We start from the raw sequence: 23164 nt of genomic DNA on the forward strand, positions 1-23164 counted from the left end.
CAGAAGAGCGATGAGCCCACGTGGCAGTCTCGCAAAAAGTCATCACTTGACGACCCTACCTCTCGACAACGCCCGACATGGTCGACGTGGCCGCCCACCTCGCCTTCCTACCGTTGGGAATCCCCTGACACGACACGACAAAGCCTGCGCCAACAGCCAGCGGGCAACACGACCCTACCGCCGCCGACGCGGCCGCCAACGCCGACTCGACATTGAAGATGAGCAAGAGTCGGGAAAACACGCACAAAACGCACAGGAGCGCGATGAGCCTGCCAGCTCTTGCAGGAAGACCAATACACCGGCTCATGACATGAGATGACTTCCATCTTCTGCTGAGAGTCGTACGCTTGACCCCATACTTTCTAGCAACAGCAGCTATACAAGGTGACTGTGACAAGTTTAATTCTGCAAGCGCTGCCTCCATTGGTGCGATGCTGGTGGGATGATAAGTAATTGAACGCGTGTTGTGTACGACGCGCGACGCGTGCATTGACTGTCCGCGTGCACGGACTATCCAAGACTTCTAACGATTACATTGACGTTAAGCAAGCTACCGTATGATCTAGAGCACATTAACCATACAACCGTTCGAAATAGTTTAGTCACAATAAGCCTGCGGTGACGCAGGATTCCAACTCTGTTGGTGTTATGTACAACCATTGCCGGAGTAGGCAAAGTTGTTGTGAATGACTAGAAGTCTTCCCCCACTTGTGCACATCCCTGGCTCGTGCACACTTTCACAGCTCATTAACAACACCCTTTCACACGCGATATCTCCACAACCATGGCTTCTATCGAATACAGTGTGCACGAGCCAGGGATGTGCACGAGTGGCGGAAGACTTCTACGTCGCCGTCACCGCCTATTAGACGCCCCCACCGACCATCTGCTTATGCCGTAGGTGCTTCTCTACGTTCTCAGGCCCGCTCCCTGCGCCGGCACCTTTGTATGTTATCATGCCCTCAGAGCCCTGAGGTATTGTGCTAGTACCTCACCGGATCTATCCTAACGCAGATATCTGGGTGCTTCCTTAAATGTTTTACTTTCCAGCATGTCTGGCTTGGGGTATGTACATGTTCACATACATTCTGGTATTACTGAACCTTTGCCTACATTACTGCGCTAGCCTCTATTTACACCGATTTTTGCAAGCGAAACTACTCACGAAAACCAATGCCGGGGATGCGAGTCCGCAACAGTAGACTGCTCGCGACAACGCTGATGCTGCTAAGCGCCATTGCAAGCGCGGCCCAAGCTGGATCAAGCCGGACACGAGACCCACCACTCGTCTGGATTGGATACAAGACCCCTGCAGCAACGGGCAAGGCAATCATGTTGTAGAGAGCTGCCCAAAAAAAGTTGAGGATAACGCGTCGAAAAACCACACGGCTGAGAGTCACCAAGGTAAGCACCGCACGGAGATCCGACTGCACCAGCACGAAAGCGGCAGACTGCACGGCTACGTCTGAGCCGGACGCGACAGCAATTCCGACGTCCGCGGCAGCCAAAGCAGGCGCGTCATTGATGCCGTCGCCGACCATGGCGATGGTCGCACGGCTTCGTTTGTTGGTCAAGGCGCTCTGGAAACCTCCACCGCGTCTTGGCTCGAGCGATTGCTGTAAATATCTCACTCTCTCCGCTTTTTGGGCAGGCAACACCCCGGCAATGATATTACCAGGCGGTATGCCGACGTGGCTACCAACGGCGTTCGCGGTCTTGGAATTGTCTCCGGAAAGCATCCAAACATCGACACCCCGATTTTGTAACAACCTCACAACTTCTGCCGCTTCCGGACGAAGAGGGTCTGATGCAGCCAAGATAGCGCCCAGTCGCCATTTCTCTCCTGAGAAGCGGCAGGCCAAGAGCATCACCGAGTAGCCAGATATTTTCCATGAGTCCATAAGATCAATGTCTTCTTGCGGCACTTCTACGCCATAGTCCAGGAGCAAGGCTTCGTTACCGACCAAAGCTTCGTATCGGCCTCCAACGTAGCCATGTGCCGGTTCAATCATGGCTTTGAGACCTTTGCCTGCGATTTCTTCTAAAGCAGAGGTTCGCACCACTGCTGCGCCTTCTGATGTTGCAAAATTAACAGCGGCTCGTGCAAGCGGATGGCTGCTGTTCTCTTCCACGCCTTTGAGCATTCCAAAGATAGTTGACTGTTCAAGCCCGGCAACACCGGTAAATACTTTGTGTTGCACAATCCTCGGCTCAGCACCTTCTGTGAGGGTGCCGGTCTTGTCGAAGACGACGGCATCCAAATTGCTCGCTTCTTGGAAAGCTTCTCCGCCACCCTTGACCAGGATTCCGCGTTTCGCGGCCAGTCCACCGCCGACGAAGAGAGCGGTCGGTGCTGCCAGACCTAGGCCACAAGGGCAGGCAATGACGAATACGGCAATCGCGAATTGTAATGACCAAAATGGCCAACCGCCGATGTTGTTGTCCAGGTAACTTAGTGGAAGCGCTCCTGAGAGACCGAGGGAAAGCCAAATGATCCAGGTCGTAACGGCGATGATAACAACTACAGGCACAAAGTATGCCGTAAGCAGATCTGCAATGCGCTCCACAGGAGCACGCTTGGACTGGCCCTCACGGACGATCTGAATGATTGAGTCCAACATTGACGCACCAGCGGGGCCCGTGACTTTGATCGTAATTGCCTGGCCTTGGTTGATCGTGCCAGAGAAGATCGCATCGCCCTTTTGCTTCCCGGCCAGGCGAGATTCCCCCGTCAGACTTGACTCGTCAAAATCGGCCGACTCGTCTAGCAATGTCCCGTCGCATGGAGGGCTAGAGCCGTGCGGGATCCTGACCAGATCTCCAGTATCAATGAGATCCACGCTCACACGTTCCACAGCAGAATTACCATCCCTGTCATTCTGCACAACTAGACTCGCCTCTGCGGGCCTCAATTTGCCCAGTGCTGAGATCGCGTCGCCTGACTTTGCTTTCATACGGGCTTCTGCTAGCCGGCCTATAAGCAGAAACATCGTAAGGAATACGACAGAGTCAAAGTATGATTGCTTCGAGCTCTCAACCATATCCTTGGAAGGGTCCGAGGCGGCCACTATCAACTCCGCCAAAGACGAAAAATATGCGATGGTCGTTCCTAAACTGATGAGCATGTTCATGCTGCCGAAGCGGTACAACCTTTTCGCGATCGGGACCGAACTTCGGGGCCGCCAGAGTGCGTAGACCTCTTTTAGCATTCGCCTGTGGAAGTGGTCTGCTGCAAGGAAGTAAACCGGAGTCGCCATGATGAAATTGGCCCACTCCGCCCGGCTGACGCCATGCAAGGGGTGCATCAGATACATGTAGCCTGGGTCGTGCTTGGAGACGAGGTTCATGTAAACCACGCCAACGATCAGGGAGGGGATAGCAGTGAGGATGGACAGTATTGCACGTAGAAATATTGCCCTTTGTTCTTTCACGAGCATTTCTCGAGAACGCTGCTCGACAGAGATCGCTTTGTGAATGCCAACAGTGAACGAATCGTCGAGTGCACTGAGGTCGTCTATGATCCGCCGTACCGTCAACTTCGGGGCGTCCGGAATGTACGAGATAGTAAGGGTGGGATAATCCAGCGTCGGCGCCTTTTGTATATCGGCCTGTAGCCCCCGAACAGTTTCAGAGACGCGCTTCGGGCATTGGGGACAATGCATGCCATGGATCCGCAGTGATATCGTCCTGGACGCAGCTACATCTCGTTTCGCAAGTGGCTTAAGGTCAACGAGTGTGGTTTTGTAGCCAACCTTATTGATCGCGTTGAGAACAAGGGCCTCGTGGTTCTTGCCACTGAATGTCACTGAACCCGTATGCGCAACGAGGTTGACTTCGGCTCGTTCCACGAACGGGAGCTCCTTGATGGCGGAGGAAACCTTGCCAACGCAGGAGCTGCAAGTCATGCCCTCAATCGCATATGTCGCCTCCCAGGAGCCACTCTTGTCCCCGACCTCCTTTTCACCTGCTGTTGCAGGGACGTAGGTCACTTCCATCAACCGAGCATCATACCCTGCGTCTTCAGCAGCTCGTATCAATTCGAACGTGACGCTCTCGGCCTCGTTGGTCCTGAAATGCACGTTGGCGCTGCGACCAACGAGGGATACGTCCGCACGGTCCACGGTACTGACATTCTGCAGGGCTTTCGTGACGTTCCCAACGCACGAACTGCAAGTCATACCATCGATCGACAGCGTTGCCAGATATAGCGGTATTGCGTCGACAGCATCGGATATAGCGACAGACTCCAGAACTTCTGGCCCTTTCGCGGTTTTGCCATACGCGGCGCACACCTGGCAATTAGCGTCGTGCATCAGACGAGTGGACCCATCCATTTGCGAATGTCGTTTCGGATCCCATCGCTGCACCGCTTCTTCCAGATGGGCGTCAGGGCCAGCCTGCGCCGGGAGCTTCTCACTTGACGCGGGATCAGCAATTATGTCGAATACCTCGTAGCCAGCTGATGTGAGCACGTCGCTTAACGAGATAGCTGGTAACGCGTTCTCGTGGGCGATGGTGACGATGTGGTTGATGATGGAGATGTTTTTGATGACCGGTGCAGGGGTGAAACCGTCCATGAGAGAGGTAATATGACTGACGCATGTAGGGCAGTGAAGATTGGGAACCAGGAAGGACGTCTGCAAAAGTGCAACGGGGGCACTGGGGTCTGAGCATTTCTCCATTGTGGGCTGGTAGACGATTAAGTCACAAGTATGATTGCTGGACTTGTAAGGGATAACATGCTCCTTCTACAGCATATTTATTTGCGAACATATAGCGGCATTTGTGCGTCGCACGTTCACGTAAGGCTAGCGTTCCCCGGCGTGGCGAGAAGGATCGACGCTTTGGCTAGTGACATATGACAAACCTCGCGCCGAGACCATACCGACACCTTGTCTCTTAGCTCCCGTGTGTTCCTGACCACTGGCTTCGACGCGCAAGTCGCGCATGAAGACGCAAAACCACTTTGGTGGTCTGGCGCACAAACCGCGCACGCCCGAGCTTCTACTCGGCGACCTCGCCACTTGCTAGAACTTGAAACTTTGTTGATTTGTACCTTCTACAGCTGCAGTGACAAACATCAAGCATTGCCTGGATCAATTCGCTAGAGTTGCAGTAGTTCTAGGATCCTAAGGAACCAGATATTGTCTTTTACATCGGCACGATTTCCCCCGTCACGAATCGAAATCCCTCGCCAATTATACTGTTGGCCCCCAGCCTTTACACTTCTGCATCGAAGCGCAGCACTCGGAGGGCTGAGAGCATGACGTGTTCAAATAAGCACTTATAAGTTAGCGATCATCTTTGTGACAATGCTGTGGAAAAAACATCCAAGACCATCGGTCAACGGGCCCAGCGCCGCTTCAAGACGAAAGGCAACATCTCTGTGCGACAGATCGACCATTTCCGGAGAAGAGCCAAAACGATACAGCAGCAATCGTACCTCACTGGACGTGGCGAAAGCAAAACGGTTATCGGGAGAGAGATCGAAGACGTCTGGACAGCCAGATAGGCTAGAACTAAGTACAAGGAGCAAACGCGGGCGCTAGCGAAAGAAGATGACAATATAGCGGTTGCAGCGGCAATGGAGTGGACTCGAAGACTACGAGCGAATGAGAGCCTCACGAGAGCCGAGAGCACAGCCGCAACGTTACTACGGACCGAACATATTGGGTTGAACGACTACCTGTTTCGACGGCGGGGCTTCGGGCTCAAAGCCAGACTGCGATTGTGGCTGGCCGAGACAGACTCCAAAGCACATCATCCTGTTCTGTCCTGCGCACACGCCAGGACGCGCAGATATGCTTGCAGAGGCAAAGACGACCGACTATACCAAGCTGCTATCGATCGAGGCAGGCTTGCGCGCGGTGACGAGGTGGTTCCTGCAACGAGACGTCCTCGCCCAGTTCTCGCTGGCAAGGACTATGGACGATGCGAAATCAAGGCGAAGGGGGCGAAGGCCGGGGACGTACGTGGATGAGGATGATGGCGACCGCTGAAGCGCGTGTAAGATGCACAGCTACCGCTCACTGTATCATAGCCTCACTGACGGAAGGACATGGGCTACTCGTTGCAGAGGAAGGAGTTTTCACCCGGGTTACCACCACGGTTTTTCTCCTTGATAGCATACATAGCAACAGCCCGCATGGACCCGTAAGGGAGCTGCACCGGGATAATGGAATATCAAATCAATCAATCGACCAGGCCAGCGAAGGGAGTCCACCTGTACGTGGTGCTGGCTACGAACCTCTCCTGCCGTATTAATGAGAGAGCCGAGAGACTCCCACGCCACAGATGCCGACAGCAAACAATCAAGACAGAGCAAAAGCGACCTGGAGCGCCCAGCGCGGTCTTTCATCATCAGCTCCTCTAAGCAGTCGCAGACACGCCGACAAACCGAGACACAGCCCGCGACGCCGATTTCACCACCTACAGTCAACTGGCTCACCTACCTCCCGCCCGCCTACAAAACCCTTGGTCGTTCCGTCACGAGACGGAAGTGCGGGTTTGGTATCCCCGCAACCGTAGCTGCCGTACAGTCGGGTTTGGTTAAGAACGAGAGGGCGGAAGAGACGGGTAGACAGGAGGATAGAGGCCGTTTGAAAACCATGGTACGCTGGACATTGCGACGAAGGGGTGCGTGAAAGGATGCTGGACGGACAGACTCCACTGCTTGAAAGGCCTGCTATGCTGGGGCTCCAAGTAAGGGTATGCTTGAGGCGCATCAACAGGAATCAACACCAAGCATAGGCAAGAAAGCTGCCGAGGGAACGCATCGAGGAGGATAGCGCAGGTGGAATGGGTTGACTGGAGGGGACGCCAGCCTCGCCTTGTATTCGCACGCGGTACCTGATCTCATCACGACAACAGAGTCACGCTACATCTGCAGGAGACACGAGGGGATAGAGCTTTTCGTCGCAGCTGTCACGGTCAGGATCTGGGATCCCTGTCAAGTACGCAGATAATTGGTCATAGAATGAATGAATGAATGGTCCTATCTAAGGCTGCTCGGCATTCAGCCATCTCTATAGCCGCAACTCGGCAATGTGCGGAGGTGCTTGGCAATGGTCACCTGACTCAGCAGCATAGCTACTGACTCAGTCGAATTACCACAATCCCCGTAACACCGCACGTGATCGCTGGGAAGGCAGGTAAGCCGGGCTTCGGCTTCACCTGCGCTTCTCTCTTGCAGCTTGTTCGTAGCATCATCATTATCATCATCATCATCATCATCATTGTTCGTAGCTCTTCGAGCTACGTCCTCGTCATCTAAGCAGCCACTGGGTTGTAACCGAGACCGTACATAGCTCTGTATCTGATCTGATTGGCAACCATACCCACGCACTGCATACACCGAGTCACCGACACCCGCCCGTGACAGCAGCACCTTCTTACTGTACTGCAGAATCACTGGTAGCAGGGCGGCGGCCACTCATCTCAGAAGAAGTTTTCACCCGGGTGGAGGCTGATGCCGGAAACCACGGTTTTCCTCCTTGAATACCATACATACCAGCAGCCTGCATGGATCCGTAAGGCTAAGTTACACCAGGATAATGGAATATCAAATCAAATCAATCGACGGATCTCTCTGATTGAATTGACCCACTTTAAATTACAGGTCTGATTGATTGATTGATCAATCAATAACGATAGAATTGAATTGAAGTGATTGATTGCTGGACACACTGGTTCCTCGAGACTACGGCAGTGGGGAAGAGGGCAGAAGTCGGAGAGCCGAGAGCGGGACAAGCTCGACGAGTGGGACATTGACCGACTTGATCAAGAATACGAGAAAGAATGTGTGGGAGTTGGGGAGGACGGCTGAGGAAGGGAGGCGATGATACGAACTGACAGGACAGTATGAGGCGTCAAGGCCCAAAAGCCGTGGCGTGTCGATGAAGCCGGGATGGCGAGTAGGAGCGCAAGAGATGGTGCAGAGCAAGAGCATAACTGAGGATCAAAAAGCCTTCTAGGGACTAGCTGGTTGTGTCATAAGCTAAATAGCTTGCATACAATATGATTCAAAAGAATTGTGCGGGGAATGGTGCAGATGACAGCATCCCGGTGATGGCTCTCGCTTAGCTGTTCAACAGCAGCTGCAGATGGCCGATCCTGAACGGAAGTAGTAAGCAGTCGGGGTGATTCTTCTGATACCTACTGATGAACCATGTTACGCGTAGATCTAAGTAATAAATTTCGCTCGAAGCTAACCACGTGCCTTTACTGCCCGGAATCTTAACTATCATTATTCTAAGCGTTTCGAGAAATCTACGTGCCTTCTGAGCTCTTCCGCTATGTTAAAAATGACCGCGATAAGGAATTAGACAGCTCAATATGGGCACTGTTACGGGCCGGCATCTTCCGAGTTGCTAGGGGAGCGAAATCGTAAGCGAAAGATAGGATGTAGAAAGAGAAAATGAACGCGATTGCTAATATGCGTCAGCGCAGCCATTGTATTTCAGGGCATCACAAGAGAAGTGGACACTTACTCCACTCAACAGCAGCTGCAGCGTTCCTCTTAGTGTCCATAAGCGAGGCAAACGCGACGACGAGTAGTGCTTCAAGGACGGTGAATGTGACTTTGACTGCTAAACTTGTCCGCAGATCGCTTGCCTGCCTGTGAGGTCTCCAAAGCCGCAGGTAGATTAGGCAGTAGCAGATCGCGCTTGCAAGGTAGCCTAGACTGAATAACAGTCAGCGAAGGCCTTTAGGTAGCTTCCAAGCGGGACACGTCCTCGCTGGTGAACTTACATGAAGATGAAAAGGAAAACATTGTGCGCAGTCTCGTGATTAGCAGTATCGAAGATCGATAGCAAAATCAGACCTAAAGCGCCACAAGAGGCAAAGGTCTGTGAAAGAATGGACGTATACTTGGAGTGCGTCCCAGACCCTTGTCCAAGTAAACCCTTACGCCGAAAGTGGCATTCGGAGGCAATGGCGGTATTGAAGAGTAACGTCGTGACGATACATCCTGTAACGAACAACGCTTTCAGTCGTTGGGCTCCGATATCTGAGATGTATCTTTTCGTCCAATCAGTTAGGAAACCCGTTATTTGAACTGTCAAGTCCTTTGACTTACGCGAGGTGTTGATTGTCTGCCATGCTATAATATTTGGGGTGGCCGTCGGAGAACCATGCGACAAGCATCCCTATAAGCATACCTTAAGATGAAAGAGCGATTAGCCGCTGCGAACACGAAAAGTATGGTGGATTAGATCGCCAACATACCAGACCACATACAAGCCGAGACGATCGGAAGCCCTATAAGGGCGAGGTACAGCATCGGTGTCACGCTACTGTCTGGCATCCTATTGAAACCCCAATAGTACAGATAAGCGGGAAGGCTAGACGGTTTCCTAGTTTGAAGGACGAATGAAACTGCGAAGATCGTATTCCCGACTGACAAGAAGAGAGTGATGTCAAAGCTGTAGTGGTAAGGTGTAGAGTTTTGAGAATAAGATCGATTCCACGTGAGCGTGCACGGGAGAGACATGGCAACAAAACGTGTAGAGGCTCCATGCCTGGACGAGGAAGCAAAGCATGTTGCAAGCGTAAGTGTTATGTTTGAGTTTGGCTCCTCCAGCATGACGCCACACGGCGGCATGGGATGGCCACGTAAGCTACAGAGGGGGGCACGAATGGATGGGCCCCCCCGCTGGTCTCCCAAGCTCCTGCGAACGAAACACCAATCATAAGATACATCAAGGCAGAGAAAGCCACCCATGATCGCTTGAAATTCACGCTGCTTGTCAAGACCCGAGGTCCAGCTATCCGTACAAAGCTGAATCACGCTCTGACCTTGGTGCAAGGCCTCCATTAGAGCGGGCGTCGAAATTCGAAATTGGAGGCAATGCGCCGAGGTATAGACGAATGGTGAGGAAATAAGGGCGTGCTCAGCCTCGTAATTGAGGGTTAGGCACATAGCCCGAAACTTTTTCGACTCAACAACATTGTGAGCAAGACTTTGGCGCGCAATTAAGCGTGCAACCGCATTGCGGAAGTTTTTCTTGTCATAAGCGTCTGAGCCCTTCTCCATGTGGGCTGGTACAAGGCTAAGTCACACGTTCGTTCGCTTTGCGTGCGGAGCTGACAACAGTCTCCTCATACACGCAACGCTAGCGTTCCCCGGCGTGGAGGCGGCGAGAAGGATCGACGTTTTGGCTAGCGGCAGATGACCAAGCTGGCGCCAAGAACATACCGAAACCTTTTCTGTTACGGTAGCTCCCGTGTCACCCTCACGACTGGCTTTGACGCGCAAATCGCGCATGAAGACAGAGGACCGCTCTGGTGGTCCGGCGCACAAACCGCGCAGGCTCGAGCTTCTCCTCGGCGACCTCGCCGCCTGCTATGATGCTTGGTTGGTTTGAAATTCCTGAGCACGACCTAGCGCCGCAGAAGGCTGCATGTCTCAATTCGGATTGATGCGCGGTCCGCCCTGTGCTGCGCGACTTCTGCGGTGGCGCCATACCAGGGCTGGAACGTCTGTGCCGCGGGGCTAGACGATATGTGGCAGTGTATGTCCAACTGACAAGTATATAGGCTCTTCAGGAGGCGCTTTCCACCGGCCACTATATATCGCCCCTACGCAGTCGATTTGAATCGACTCGTATCTTGCCCACGCGACCATGTTCTGTCTCGTAGGCCTCTCGCTGCTCAGCCTTCTCACTGCGTCCACTTTGGCAGAAGTGCGATCCTACAACTTCACTGTCCACGAGGGAGAGGCGGCGCCCGGTTCGTAGAAGCGGCCACATGGTCGAGTCCATCATTAACGGCGTTACAGATGGATTCTCCCGCCCGGTCTATTTGATCAACGGTCAGCATCCTGCTCCGCTCATCGAAGCCAACGAGGACGACACCCTCGAGGTTTTCGTGAAGAACGATCTCCCCGTCGAAACCACCATCCACTGGCACGGCACGTCGCATCTCCTCGTTGTCAGCCGCTCTTTGCTAATCAGAGCTCTACAGGCATCCTTCAACGTGGAACACCGCACATGGACGGTGTGCCTGGTGTCACCCAGGTTAGATCGTCCTAGCTTTGCGGTTCCGCATTCCCTGCAGGTAGCTAACCTCTGTCTCAGTACCCTATCGCCCCCGGAGGCAACTTCACGTATCGATTCGATCTGTCAAACGAGTACGGTTTCTACTGGTATCACTCCCATTTCCGCGCCTATTACAATGATGCGATCCGCGGGCCTTTGAACATCCACCCCAAGCGATCCCGCTCCCGCCCCTTCGAGTCGCTTGCCTCAAGTGACGGCGAAGCTGAGGCCTTACTTCAGGCGGAGCGAGATGCTTTCCCAGTCCTTCTCACGGATTGGTATCATGAGGTCTCGGATACGGTATTGCGAGAATACAACCGCACGGGTGTGTTTCCGCATTGCGTGAACAGCCTGCTTGCCAATGGCTTGGGCAGAGTGCAGTGCTTGCCGCAGGCAGTCCTGGATTGCGGGCCGAGTTTGTGCTTGGGGTCTGATGATTCTAGTTCGATGTCCATGGAATCCTCAGACACCACGTCGACGTCAATGGCATCCTCTGACACAGTTCCGATGTCGATGGCACCCGACGAGAGTATGTCGATGTTCATGCCGCCTTCTGACACTGCCGAATTGTCCAGGTCATCTTCTGCTGCATCGATGGACATGGCCTTGATGGATGGTATGGCGGATGAATCATCTACAACCGACGAAATGTCAATGACAATGTCAGCACTTCCGAGTTCTACTGCGCACCCAATGCGACAGCAAAAGAGACAGATGATGGACATGTCGAGCATGGACATGTCCCTTGGTCCTCGTGGTTGTATGCCGCCCACAATGTTCAGGCCTGGCTTTAATGCGAGTGATCTCCCTCCGGAGACCTGCACCGAGACCATGGCGCCTTTGCTTACGATCCCCGCGAATTTCTCTTCAGGCTGGCTGGCCCTCAACCTTGTGAATGCTGGTTCCACCACCAAGTTGACGGTGTCGTTGGACTCGCATACGATGTACGTATATGCGGCGGACGGACTCTTTGTCAAAATGCAAGAGGTTGAGGTAAGTTTGGATATTCACTCGCAAACTTGGCATCGCTGATTGTCAAAGGTATTGCCAATGAGTCTTGGCGAGCGCTACTCAGTGATGATCAAGCTCGATCAGACGCCTGGCGATTACGCTCTACGCTTCGCTTCGATTCCCGTCGGGGACATGCAACAAGTTATCGAAGACCTCGCGGTGGTACGTTATGCGCGCGGCGTCAATGAGAGCTCTATGAGTGCTATGGAATCACCACCTCCCAGGCCGAAGAACAATCAGACCATGTCGATGCTTGGAGATGAGACAAGTGACGTTCACATGCTGGTGAATGGCTCTGCTAAGTCCACGGCGTCCACTCTACGGCCGCAGAACCTTGGGCCCTTTGATCTCATTGCGCCTCCACGCCACAATAACGTCGCCACGAGAGTCCTCAACATCAACCAAACTGGAGTCGTCTCTTGGGTCGTCGACAAGTACTCGTATTCTGAACCCAAGGTGCCAGTGATCTATGGGAACATTTCGGACGGATGGAATGCCAGCACTACGATGTTCATGCCCTTCAACACAACTATTGATCTGATCATGAGAGTTGCCCCTGACTCTATGGACACGGTATGCCTAGAGATATGCTTTCAAACAGTCGTCCTCGGCTAATTCAGTTACAGATGGGCCATCCTATGCATCTCCACGGCCACAAGTTCTGGATCCTGGGCAGCGGCGAGGGAGAATTCCCGTACTCATCAGTTCAAGATGTGCCAAGTTCCCTAGTCAATCTGGATGACCCTCCCTACCGTGACACGGTTGAGTTGCCTGCCTCAGGCTGGGCAGTCATACGGTTAGTCTTCCCGCGTGATCATGAAGAGAGTTTGACCTTGCTGACGCTTTGCATTCTAGATACGTGTCTGACAACCCGGGTGCGTGGCTTTTTCACTGTCATATACAGTGGCATCTTTTGGTGAGTCTACACGATGTTCTCATATTGCAAACGCTGACCTCTTCGGTGATAGAGCGGGATGGCATTAGTGCTCGTTGAGGGAGAAGATCGTCTCCCCGCTCTACTCGGCTCCACTAATCTGACGTGGTTGGGAAATTCGAGTAATGTTCCTAGTTCGTCGTCCGGCACCACCGCTCAAACGAGCTCTCCCGCGTATAGACTATCCCCTGGTCCCCAACTCTTGGAAGCGGTTTTGATCGTCGCTTTCTCCGCCTTTTTGGTGTGAGCACGGGGTTTCCGTATGCCGAAATAAAACGCATTAACTATGACGCGAGGATTAAAAGATTAGGTTGGGAAGCTATTGGATCTTACGATCGCTAGTATAGTACGAAACACATAAAGAAAGCATGGCGAGACAAAACGTATCATGAACCTCACTTGGCGCTCTCTAATTGGATGAACAGTTTGGGTTCCGACGTTATACTGCAGCGTCGAAGCAATTTTCGTCTCTGGGAAAGGTTCTAGCACCCTCATTAGATAGCGGGCCGAGTGTAGCGTCGAGGACCTTGAAGAGTCAAGCTTAATCAAGTCGGCGACTGAAATTGCAGAGATAGAGCGATCATGCGCGACCGCTGACAGTATGGTCAAAGATGGAAATACTCTAGACCAATGGGTTGGTTGTAGGCTTGTAGCTCCCCCTTTGAAGGTTGTCCGCCACCGGGGAAGCGAAGAGAATCTGTGGTGCAACATGCTAACAGGAACAAATTGCTCCCGAGAGCAGAATAGTCAGCCTTTCAATCAGGTGATAGACAATCCGCCCTCTGTGGTGTCGTGACGAGCATTCTATCCCTGTACCACGAAGCGCGTCGTGGAAATGATGCCCGCTGCCTCCTGTCTTACCCACAATAGTCAGCCGCTCACGGTGGCACATGCATGTAGCATCGCCACGGCGCCGTTCTATTGTCCTTCTCCTCTCCTGATGTCGGACTTTCGGCCGCCCGTCCTCTTCCACGCCTTCGCTGGCGTGCTCTCGATCCTGCGGAATGGATGTTCAGGCTGTGAATGAAGATAGCGGTAATGTCGCCGTCTGTCATACCAACTACAGTCAAAGCTCGTTAGAACAATATCCGATATTGCAATAATCTCGTTAGTGTAATGCCCTCGTCTGGCCCCGTCTTGGGGCCCACACAAAATAGCAATAATCTCGTTTGTTGAATATTGCTATCGTTCTGGAATACCTCTGGTGAGGTATTGCTGTACAGCGAGATAATGCCACCCAAACGCACTGCCTTCACCGTGATTGAGAAGCAGTCGCTTCGCTCTTATCATGCACAGCATCCTCATCTCAATCAACAGGAGCTCCGCGCGTGGTTTGAGAGCCAATTTGGCAAGCCTATCACGCAGGGGTCCGTCAGTCAGTTTCTCGGATCCAGCTATAGTCATCTCGACAGCGCTGAGGCAGCACCTATTCGCCAACCTGACCGTAAACGCAACGGTATCAGGCCTATCCGGACCTCGAAAAGGCGTTATACGGCTTCTTCCTTCACGAACAGAAAAACCTTATCATCACCGGCGAGGTGGTAAGGATGCAGGCGCGCTTCTTTTGGAACCACCTACCTCAATACAAGGACCTACCTGTGCCGCCATTCAGCGACGGCTGGTTAGGCAACTTCAAACAGAGGCACGGCATCAGGTCGTTCAGACAACACGGCGAAGCTGGCGGTATTGACGAGGCAAGCATGGCTGCTGATCTGGCTCGGATCCAGGCGCGTGTTGCTCAGTATGCTCCTGAAGATCAGTATAACTGTGATGAGACTGGCCTCTTTTGGAAGATGTTACCAGATCGGAGCCTCTCGACTGAACGGCTACCTGGCTGCCCTGGCATGAAGAAGACAAAGAACAGGATAACTATACACCATTGTACAGACGCGACCGGCTCTCACAAACTGCCTATGTGGATTATTGGCAAATATAAGAAGCCACGTTGCTTCAAAGCAGCTGGAGTGGAGGACGTTGAGCGACTTGGTATCAAATGGAGAGCGAACAAGAAGGCATGGATGGTTACGGATATCATGGTGGCATGGTTGCGGTGGTTCGACAATACTGTGGCCGGCCGTAAGGTTATCCTATTGCTGGATAACTTCAGTGCTCACCAAAGCGCTGCTGCGCTGTTGCTGAGCTCGAGGCATTACCACTAGGCTCAGGGTTAGTTAATACCGAGATCTGCTGGCTACCACCGAATACCACGAGCAAGCTCCAGCCGCTGGATCAAGGTATTATCGCTGCCTTCAAAGCACGCTACCGCAGGAGGTGGATCAGCTATATGCTTTCACAGAACGCTGTCGGATTGAACGCCCTTGATACCATGAACGTCCTCAAGGCGATTCAGTACTCTGTTCACGCATGGGATGAGGTTACTAGCACAGCAATCACCAACTGCTGGGCTCACTCCAAGATCAACCTGAATCCTTCAATAACACCACCTCCTTCGGAGGTTACGGACGTGAGAAGTGAGCTTCAATCTGACCTTATACAGCTCGAGAGGCAGCAACGGATCCAGCAGTTGATGAGCGTGGATCAGCTCCTCAATTTGGATGAAGAGGAGGTTACGGATGACATAGATGATCTCAATACACACCTAATAGAGGTGTTCAGCCCTGTTGAAGAGGAGGAATCAGATAATGAGGGCGTGGAGGTCCTGCCAACAGTGTCACCAATGCAGGTCTTCAGGCTTTTGGAGAGTATCGAGATTGGTGAGATACAATCAGAGCATTGTGAGGCCTCGTATATTAGCTGGATTGAGAGGTACGAGAAGGTGGTGCGCAAGAGGCATCTTGACAGCCTCAAAACAGTCAGCTAATGAGGCCTACTTTACACCAAATAATGAATAGGTATTTTCTTTGGTGTGAGCACGTGACCGTTCGATAGAGCAATGCTCGCGATAGTACAATACACCTCCGTGTCACCGAGCATATTGTTGTAACGAGCTTTGACTGTACTCCTCTTCTCACGGCGAAACAATCGCTGGGCCTTGCGCAAGGTTCGGAAAACATCGCCTTCGGGGGTAGAATAGCAGAGTAGGCGGTACAGTACATCATGCCTCTTCCACGGAAAAACAACAAACCGTGCACTAGTCATTGCGAGCACGTCGCGTTCCCGCGTTATCAGAAAACGACAACATTAATTACTTCGAAAAATCCTTTCCAATTCTCCGCACGCGCGCAGATAATATTCGCGCACGTCACGCGCCGGGTGGAAAGGATTTGGCGCCTTATCCCAGCCATGCGGCACACCCTCAACTAGAATGTAAGAGAGGCGCTTATCAATCTCAGGCGAGAGCAGGCGATCACGGAAGTCCAGGCCCTCAGCCAGCAGCATGTCCCACTCGCAGCAGAGCATGATTATGTCGTTGGGCAAACCCTCTTTCAGCAGTGCCGTTGGCGCGACACCTGGGCTCAGGTAGGGCGACTCAAGTGCAATGGAGTCCGGTGGATACAAATAGCTTCCGTCGAACAGGTTGGTGAAGAGTGAAGACAGCTCTTGATCTTTCCTGAAGCAGGTCGCGCGCCGCTGTTCGCGAGTCCGCGTGTAATCTATGCTGGGATACCAGGCGACGACTGCACGGAGAGCAATGGGGAACGGCCCAGTAGATGTGACGTTGTGGGAAGTGGTGGTAGTGTCGGCATTGGGTGGAGAGGAAATATGCTCTGAGAGTTCCAGCGGATCAACGAAGCCGGCATGGCCATTTGGGCTGGCTTTTGTCGGCAACGAGGGATGCGAGATGGAGCTTTGACACCTTGACTCCGCGTTGAAGCGAGAAGGGTGGTTTTGCTTGGGCAAAGAACCCATCATATAATCATGTAGGCGTAACGATACTGTGAAGGCCATATTGCCACCAGAGCTGAAGCCGGATATCGCGATCTTTTCCCTGTCAATCCCAAGGTCCACAGCGTGCTTGTGTACCCAGATTACGGCATCTACGCCGTCTTCCACTGCATTTGGGAATGGGTATTCCGGCGCAAGACGGTAGCCCACGCTCACGACGACAGCCCCACATTCGTCAGCGACAGTGGTGCACCAGCGAGCATCATCTGTGGGCGCACCGAGCGTGAAACCTCCGCCGTGAAAGTTGATCACGACAGGATAAGAACACTGTGCTTGAGTGCTTTGAGTGCATGGGCGGGCCGTCTGTGCAACTCGTCCGCTGCTGCTTGTCCGCTGGTAGACTGCCTTCCTGATATTACCGGTATCAATGTTTTGTTCATAGTTCCTTATGTCGTTGAAAATTTTACCCTGTCTCTCGTACTGTGGTGGCACATAGAAGTACAAGTAGATCTGTCCCTGCGTCTTACTAATTGTTGACTGAATGGTCTTCTTGAATGCCGGTTGCCGTGGGCGGGGAGGCGTGAGCCTTTGAAAGAACATGCCCAGATCCATCAGCACCCGCCAAAACTGTGCTTGTATGTGTAAAACCCATCGTAATCGCGGCATACTTCTGTCGTCGGGATTGAAACGGGGCTGAGCTTGGCTGCGAAACATAAAAGGAAGAGAATGAAAGCTTCTTTCCCTTCAGGCTGGCCGCGCTCGTTTTAGTGCCGCGAGTCTTAGTGTCGGCCTGCCTTATGCAAGAGATCCCCTGTGGCAGTAAGCCTCTTCGGCCGCGGAATAAAAGCAAGACCTGGAAGCCCGGATGCGATATCTGTATGCTCCCTCTACCCAACAGCCCTCGTGGCGCGGTTGCCGGCCTTGGTTGCTCCCGAAGACGACGAATCAAGGATGATGTCGAAGACCTCGGGGTCTGCTGAAGCATGTGTTTCACCTATTGACGAGGCAAGGAGCGCTGTGCCGTGTTGCACTGTAACGCTGAGAGACCATGGAGATACTCGGGAACTTGGGCGCAAGATAGAGACTAGCGATATGTGATTTCGTTCTAGTGACGCGAGTAGTGAAAAGTGCAAGTCGGAACAAGGAAGGTCTCTTAGAATCGCGAACGCTTCCTGCGTGCGACAGCCGTGCATCCCTAGCCAGCCGATGCGACATTTGTGCGGAATCCCTGGGCGTTTCGCGGGCTGTTTGCCGACAACGTGAGCCATTTGCGCGCCTTTCACCTTGGCACACAAATGCCGCGAGCGCCTTCGAAGAACTCGCCTTACGCCGCTGACGTGCGACCACCGTGCTCTGGCATTTCCGCTTCTCGCTCGCTTTAGAGGGCGCGAATCATGGGTGCATGGTCACCATGCTCCAGAGCTGCATTGCGAGCAGCTGCGCGCGAGTTCGAAATACCGAGAAACTACCTTGGCCTTTGGCAACATCACGCGCGACCCAGCTTGGCGGATCGATCTTCTACTGCAGCGCCCGCCAGTTCATGCCCGCACGTGAGCTTGAGACAATGACACAACCGAGCTCGGCGACCCCCGAAACCGCCAATGGCGGCCGTCGCTCGCTGATTGAAACTGCGAAGAATCCCAAGTCCTAAGCTCACCGGGTGTCGACTGGCGGCGCGTCAAAGGGTACAAGGCGGCTTGTCATACCAAAAGGCATCCCTGTGATGAAATTTGGTGTGAAAGAGTTGGTTCAGTTGTGTATCTACTGCTGGGGCCATCCACTGCTTTATACCTTGCGTGGGTCTGTGTCGGTCTGGATCTCTTGTCCGGCAATATTCAACACCCTGGATAGGCAGCACGGCTATCGACTGTGGAACGAGGACGAGAGTTGTGAATAAGCAGGTTGCTTGTTCATACGATTGGTTCCTGCTCCAATACTGCTGCTTAGAAGGATTGTTGTTGTTTCTTTATTTTTCTTTATTCAACCATACTGTATTCAAGCTGTATAGCTTATGACAGGCCTGGGCTAAGTCACAGGTATTTCTAGGTCTTCTATCTGTGCTCTCGCCTTGATCCTTTACCGTACAATCCTGCTCGCCATCCCGCCTTCATCAAGGCGCCACGGCTTTTTGGGCTCAATGCCCTCCTACTTGCTTGTCTTGGTGGTCGCAACTGCTGACCTTCATCTCCTTCTCTCTGCCTCGCTCCTCTATTCTCCACGTACCACAGGCTGGACATCTCCAGTGCTGGAGGTGTACGCTGTCTTGTCCATGCTGCTTGCCTCCCGGGAAGTGCCTGCCGAGGCCGAGGCACATACCCGTGCTGACTTTCTTGCTGTCCGCCTCTTTCCCTCTCGTGTGCGAGGTACAAGAAGCTCGTTTTCACTCCCTGCTGACACGTAGCGTCTGCTGTGCTTGCCGTGTTGTCTCCGGCTGGTCGAGCCCATTAGGCGCTCGTGCTGGGCTTTTGTCCGATGTGACTCATGTCATGACATGAGCCGGTGTTTTGGTCTTTCTGCGCGAGCTGGCGGGCTCATCGCGCTCCAGTGCACTTTGTGCGTCTTCATTCCAACTCTTGCTCATCGACAATGTCGGGCGTTTTCGATGGGTAGGTGTCATCGAGTGATGACTTTGTTGCAAGACTGCCACGTGGGATCATCGCTCTTCTGTAGCGCACTTGATTTCACTGCATAGCAGCTACTCACACCGGACATCACGTGAAGGTGTGCGCTCTCCGTCCGGCAGGATTGTTGTTACCTAAACGGCATGTATTATATATATATGACTGTCATTACCTCAAGTATGAAATAGGGATGACACTGCGCACAAAGCTACTGATCGGAATTGATCAACAACGAGCATGAATTTTGGCTCTGCAGGCGTTGTCACCATTGATATGTGACCACTTGGCTAGTAAGGCTAAACCCAAGATGGCAGTAGAATTGGTGTCGCGACGATGTCACGCTCACGCGTAGAACCCGACAAGAGATGGTTTAGAATAAAATATCGGTTCATATGGAACACCGGATCTCAGTAGTGTTGTTTATAGACGTGGAACTCATGCTGACTTCCCTTTCGGCCTCAACGCGTGAACGCGGCAGTCTCGCGACATCAATACTGCTTCCCCTCTAGGTCTAGCGCTTACTTGCCAAGTGTCGGCATCGACTGAAGTCAGGTGCTTTCCCAGTGATGTTGTCTTTGTCTTACAGCGACCGGTTTCTGTCGCAGGCCGAGGCACTTTGGCAAGCTTGTCAATGGTACGAACACTAAAGGGTACCCTGTGCGGGTAGAGATTTTCTTAAAGGGTAGGGAATTGAACAAGGAATTTTCTTAACGAACAGTATGACACAACGTAGTACCTCTGGCAAGCCTGGTTTTGTGCGCGTCCGAGCATGTTTGGTCATAACTTAAATGCCGAATTCGAGCATTGCCCCAACCCCTACCCTGAGGCCATCATGCCGGGGAAAACATTCGGCCGAGAAATCCACGACGAAGCGCGTCCGGTCGACGCGTACTTCGAGAGAGAGAGAGAGCTGCAGCAGGAGCCTGGAGTACTTTACGATGATGTCGATGAGCACTCTAGTATAATATCACGTGATTGCCAAGACTCCCTATGGCACACCCGAACAGCCAAAAGGCTTAACGAACAGCGTTTTTCTTAAAGGGTACGAACAGAATAGGGTCCCTTATTGGGTATGCGTACCATTGCCAAGCTTGCACTTTGGGAATCCAAGTCGCAGATCGCAGGATTAGCTTGCCAAGACACTAGATCGAAAGGCCCGGTCTACCAGGCCGCGCGCCTAAACAAGAACAACAACCTATCTACCCACAAATTTATACAAACGAGAGGTGACCCTCTCGTGCAACAGTTTCTTTCCACACGATGCCTGCTCCGTCCTTGGAGTCGAAGGCTCCGTTAGCAAACAACGTGAATCTGTTGGTCGCTTGACGTTCATCGGTTGGAGCCCGTGGTTAGGGTCATCTATCCAACCGTCTCTAGAAGCTTCGTCCGTACGCAGTTAGTCGCATGCATTGGTGGAACATACTTTGGAACATCCATGTCAAAGCGAACGACATCACTATGAGAATTGAGATACGTGTGACATGCCAAAGGATTTCAACAGTGGTTTCATTTGACTGTTTCCTATTAAGTCAACCATAACTGGAACCCCCGATCGACCCGGGCCTCCCTGAACGACCGTGCTCGCCCATTTCCACTTCACAAATCCTCCACAGTGTGACTTGGATGTCAACAAGAGGCGGAGGCCTGGTTGGCTAAAAGATACCTTGCATCGAGATCGAGATTTGGAAGGATTGGTTTACTTGCACTGGATGTCAGGGTCAGCTAGCTAGACTCGCGAAGACTGAAACCCAACAGCCGCTACCATCAAGGTAGCTGGCCATCGAGGTAGCCGTCCATCAAGGTAGCCGTCCATCAAGGTAGCCGTCCATCAAGGTAGCTCTTGGTAACCATCAAAATATAAAAAGGGGGTTATGGTGACATACACCGCAAGAGGTGCATCCGCACTTTCCATTGCAACCGTTCCCGCCACAGCAGGTCTTGCATTCGCAGCTTGCCATCTTATTGGAGGTCGGATTCGATTTGTGCCTGAAAATTAAGAAGCTTTCTAAATAATATTCGGCTTTTCTCTGTGAAGGTACGATAAAATTTCTTTCAGGTAAGAACACGAGCTCCTACTTGTACTCTTCGACTGGATGCTGAAATGGCAGAGCTGGGCTGAGCTCACGATGACGCCCATCGTGTCTGCGGGGTGCTTTCGTCACTCACTTGGCGCAGAGGATTCGTCATACCGGGTTCTCGCGGTCGATACTGGATCATACTGGACGATGGTTATTCCTATGACCCAGCAGCATGTGCGGGGTTGGCCACGCTAGGACAGCTCCATGAAAGCTGCCAATCACGATTGGCGGAGTGGCATGTTCAGCCGTCGCGCCCAATGAATATGCCAGCAAGAGGTGGGGTCGACATATTCCGATAGATTCCGTGCATACTTGTGCTAATACCAGAACATAGGGCTTCCGCCTTTTCACAAAGGATAACGTTAAGCGCTAGAAAACATGCAGACGGAGCTCGCGTATCACGAACGTGGAGACACCGTACGCCCCGCATTTTAGAAATCCAGGCGCCTGCCTATTGCTTTTTTTGGATGGGAACGGGATCACCGCCGCGCGCGACCTTGGTGTTTGAGCACTTGGTCCTGGCATCCGAACTTACGTAGCCTGCTCCTTCCCGCACAATGGTGCGAGCCACCCAAGCACTTTCAGCCGCGATAATCTGGTTTCCTGGATAAAGCTGACCTCTTTTTGACTGTAACATTGTCAACCAACTTAGAGAGGTGTTGCGTAATGGCCAGGTTATATTCAAGATCTGTGACTGGGAATGAGTCTACAACCTCGGCGTCTTTGCCCTATAGAGTGAGAAGAGACAGGCTTCTTCTCCATTTGAACGGCGTGGCGGACGGAGAACGCACACCTTCACGTGATGTCTGGTGTGAGTAACTGTAAACGCAGTGAAACCAAGATGCGCTCAAAAACAGTCAGAAGCGATGAGCCACAAGGCAGTTTCGCAACGAGTGATCACTTGACGACCTAGCCCCAGCGACGACGCCCGAGACGGCCGCCGTCCACCCGTCGGAAGAGTTGACACGACACGACCAAGCCTGCGCGCACCGCACGCCAACAAGCAATACGCCCACTGCCGCCGACGCGGCCGCCAATGCGACTCAACATCCATGATGAGCAAGAGTTGGACAACGCGCACAACAAGCACACGAGCATTGTAGCTCTCGAAGGAAGATCCATATGTAGGCTCGCAAACGAGGCGAGTCCCCAGATAAACACCCTGTCCCCATGGGCTCGCCCAGTCTAATACAACACGACAAGCATGCCAGGCGCGGCACGCCAGCACCTACAACCACAGTCGAGTCCTTATACCTCGCACATGGGTTGAGAAAGAGGCGGACAACAAGTAACACACCGAGGGAAGGCAGCTGCTTTATGTAAGCACCCCCTCACCAGACGCGCATGCTAGCACGTTCTTTAACCGAGCACACGACGATAAGCCTCGCACAGCCCAGGTTGCGGCAAAAAGGGTAACGCCTGTGTCTCTTATACGAGCAAGAGGCGCCAGAGAGAGAGACAAGACAGCACAGTTTTTCAGTATCGGAGGCCGCCGGCCTGTGACGCAGGAGAGAGGAAGAGAAGCGGAGAGGAGGAGAGGAGGGCACCGAGCCCAAAAGCCGTGGCTTGGCCAAGCCGAGATGGCGAGCAGGATAGCATGGAGTGATAAAGCAGGAGCTAAGATGGAAGATCAAGAAAATGTCTGCAAATCACCAAGCCTGGGATAAGGCTTAAACCAAATAGCTTGAATGCAGT

At 52.7% G+C, this 23164-nt stretch overlaps 6 protein-coding genes across 6 annotated transcripts; 3 read left to right on the plus strand and 3 right to left on the minus strand.

Moving 5' to 3' along the window:
* Positions 1–1157: 1157 nt before the first annotated feature.
* Positions 1158–4682, minus strand: WHR41_09124 (uncharacterized protein; the record flags this gene model as incomplete). The annotated part of the gene is made up of 1 exon (XM_069377728.1): positions 1158–4682. The coding sequence occupies one exon, from the start codon at positions 4680–4682 to the stop codon at positions 1158–1160; it is 3525 nt and encodes a 1174-aa protein (XP_069225366.1).
* A 1581-nt stretch (positions 4683–6263) lies between these two features.
* WHR41_09125 (uncharacterized protein) lies at positions 6264–6644 on the plus strand (the record flags this gene model as incomplete). Its single annotated transcript, XM_069377729.1, has 1 exon — positions 6264–6644. One exon carries the CDS (start codon positions 6264–6266, stop codon positions 6642–6644), a length of 381 nt encoding a protein of 126 aa, XP_069225367.1.
* A 1524-nt stretch (positions 6645–8168) lies between these two features.
* On the minus strand, positions 8169–9282 carry WHR41_09126 (uncharacterized protein). Its single transcript, XM_069377730.1, has 5 exons — positions 9229–9282; positions 9080–9161; positions 8752–9021; positions 8490–8683; positions 8169–8429 (listed from the first exon to the last, which is right to left on the minus strand). The coding sequence occupies exons 1-5, from the start codon at positions 9236–9238 to the stop codon at positions 8293–8295; spliced, it is 693 nt and encodes a 230-aa protein (XP_069225370.1). The 5' UTR covers positions 9239–9282; the 3' UTR covers positions 8169–8292.
* A 1343-nt stretch (positions 9283–10625) lies between these two features.
* On the plus strand, positions 10626–13647 carry WHR41_09127 (uncharacterized protein; the record flags this gene model as incomplete). The annotated part of the gene is made up of 8 exons (XM_069377731.1): positions 10626–10731; positions 10781–10912; positions 10966–11018; positions 11079–12032; positions 12081–12623; positions 12677–12846; positions 12906–12966; positions 13019–13647. The coding sequence occupies 8 exons, from the start codon at positions 10626–10628 to the stop codon at positions 13229–13231; spliced, it is 2232 nt and encodes a 743-aa protein (XP_069225365.1). The 3' UTR covers positions 13232–13647.
* A 567-nt stretch (positions 13648–14214) lies between these two features.
* WHR41_09128 (uncharacterized protein) lies at positions 14215–14529 on the plus strand (the record flags this gene model as incomplete). Its single annotated transcript, XM_069377732.1, has 1 exon — positions 14215–14529. The coding sequence occupies one exon, from the start codon at positions 14215–14217 to the stop codon at positions 14527–14529; it is 315 nt and encodes a 104-aa protein (XP_069225368.1).
* Positions 14530–15841: 1312 nt separating this feature from the next.
* On the minus strand, positions 15842–18214 carry WHR41_09129 (uncharacterized protein). Its single transcript, XM_069377733.1, has 2 exons — positions 17238–18214; positions 15842–17179 (listed from the first exon to the last, which is right to left on the minus strand). The coding sequence occupies exons 1-2, from the start codon at positions 17482–17484 to the stop codon at positions 17079–17081; spliced, it is 348 nt and encodes a 115-aa protein (XP_069225369.1). The 5' UTR covers positions 17485–18214; the 3' UTR covers positions 15842–17078.
* Positions 18215–23164: the final 4950 nt, after the last annotated feature.

Source organism: Cladosporium halotolerans, assembly GCF_011745625.1.
Source record: "Cladosporium halotolerans strain TM138-S3 chromosome Unknown Sca57, whole genome shotgun sequence".
Taxonomy (NCBI): Eukaryota; Fungi; Ascomycota; class Dothideomycetes; order Cladosporiales; family Cladosporiaceae; genus Cladosporium; species Cladosporium halotolerans.

Bases quoted from the DNA above. Each gene is read 5' to 3' on its own strand.
- WHR41_09126 (XM_069377730.1), bottom strand. The intron at 9,022-9,079 runs GTAAGTCAAAGG...TTGGACGAAAAG, and splicing joins GCAGACAATCAACACCTCGC to ATACATCTCAGATATCGGAG. The intron at 8,430-8,489 runs GTAAGTGTCCAC...GACGCATATTAG, and splicing joins TGCAGCTGCTGTTGAGTGGA to CAATCGCGTTCATTTTCTCT.
- WHR41_09129 (XM_069377733.1), bottom strand. From the start codon at position 17,484: ATGTTTCGCAGCCAAGCTCAGCCCCGTTTCAATCCCGACGACAGAAGT. The intron at 17,180-17,237 runs GTAAAATTTTCA...CGGTAATATCAG, and splicing joins ACCACAGTACGAGAGACAGG to GAAGGCAGTCTACCAGCGGA.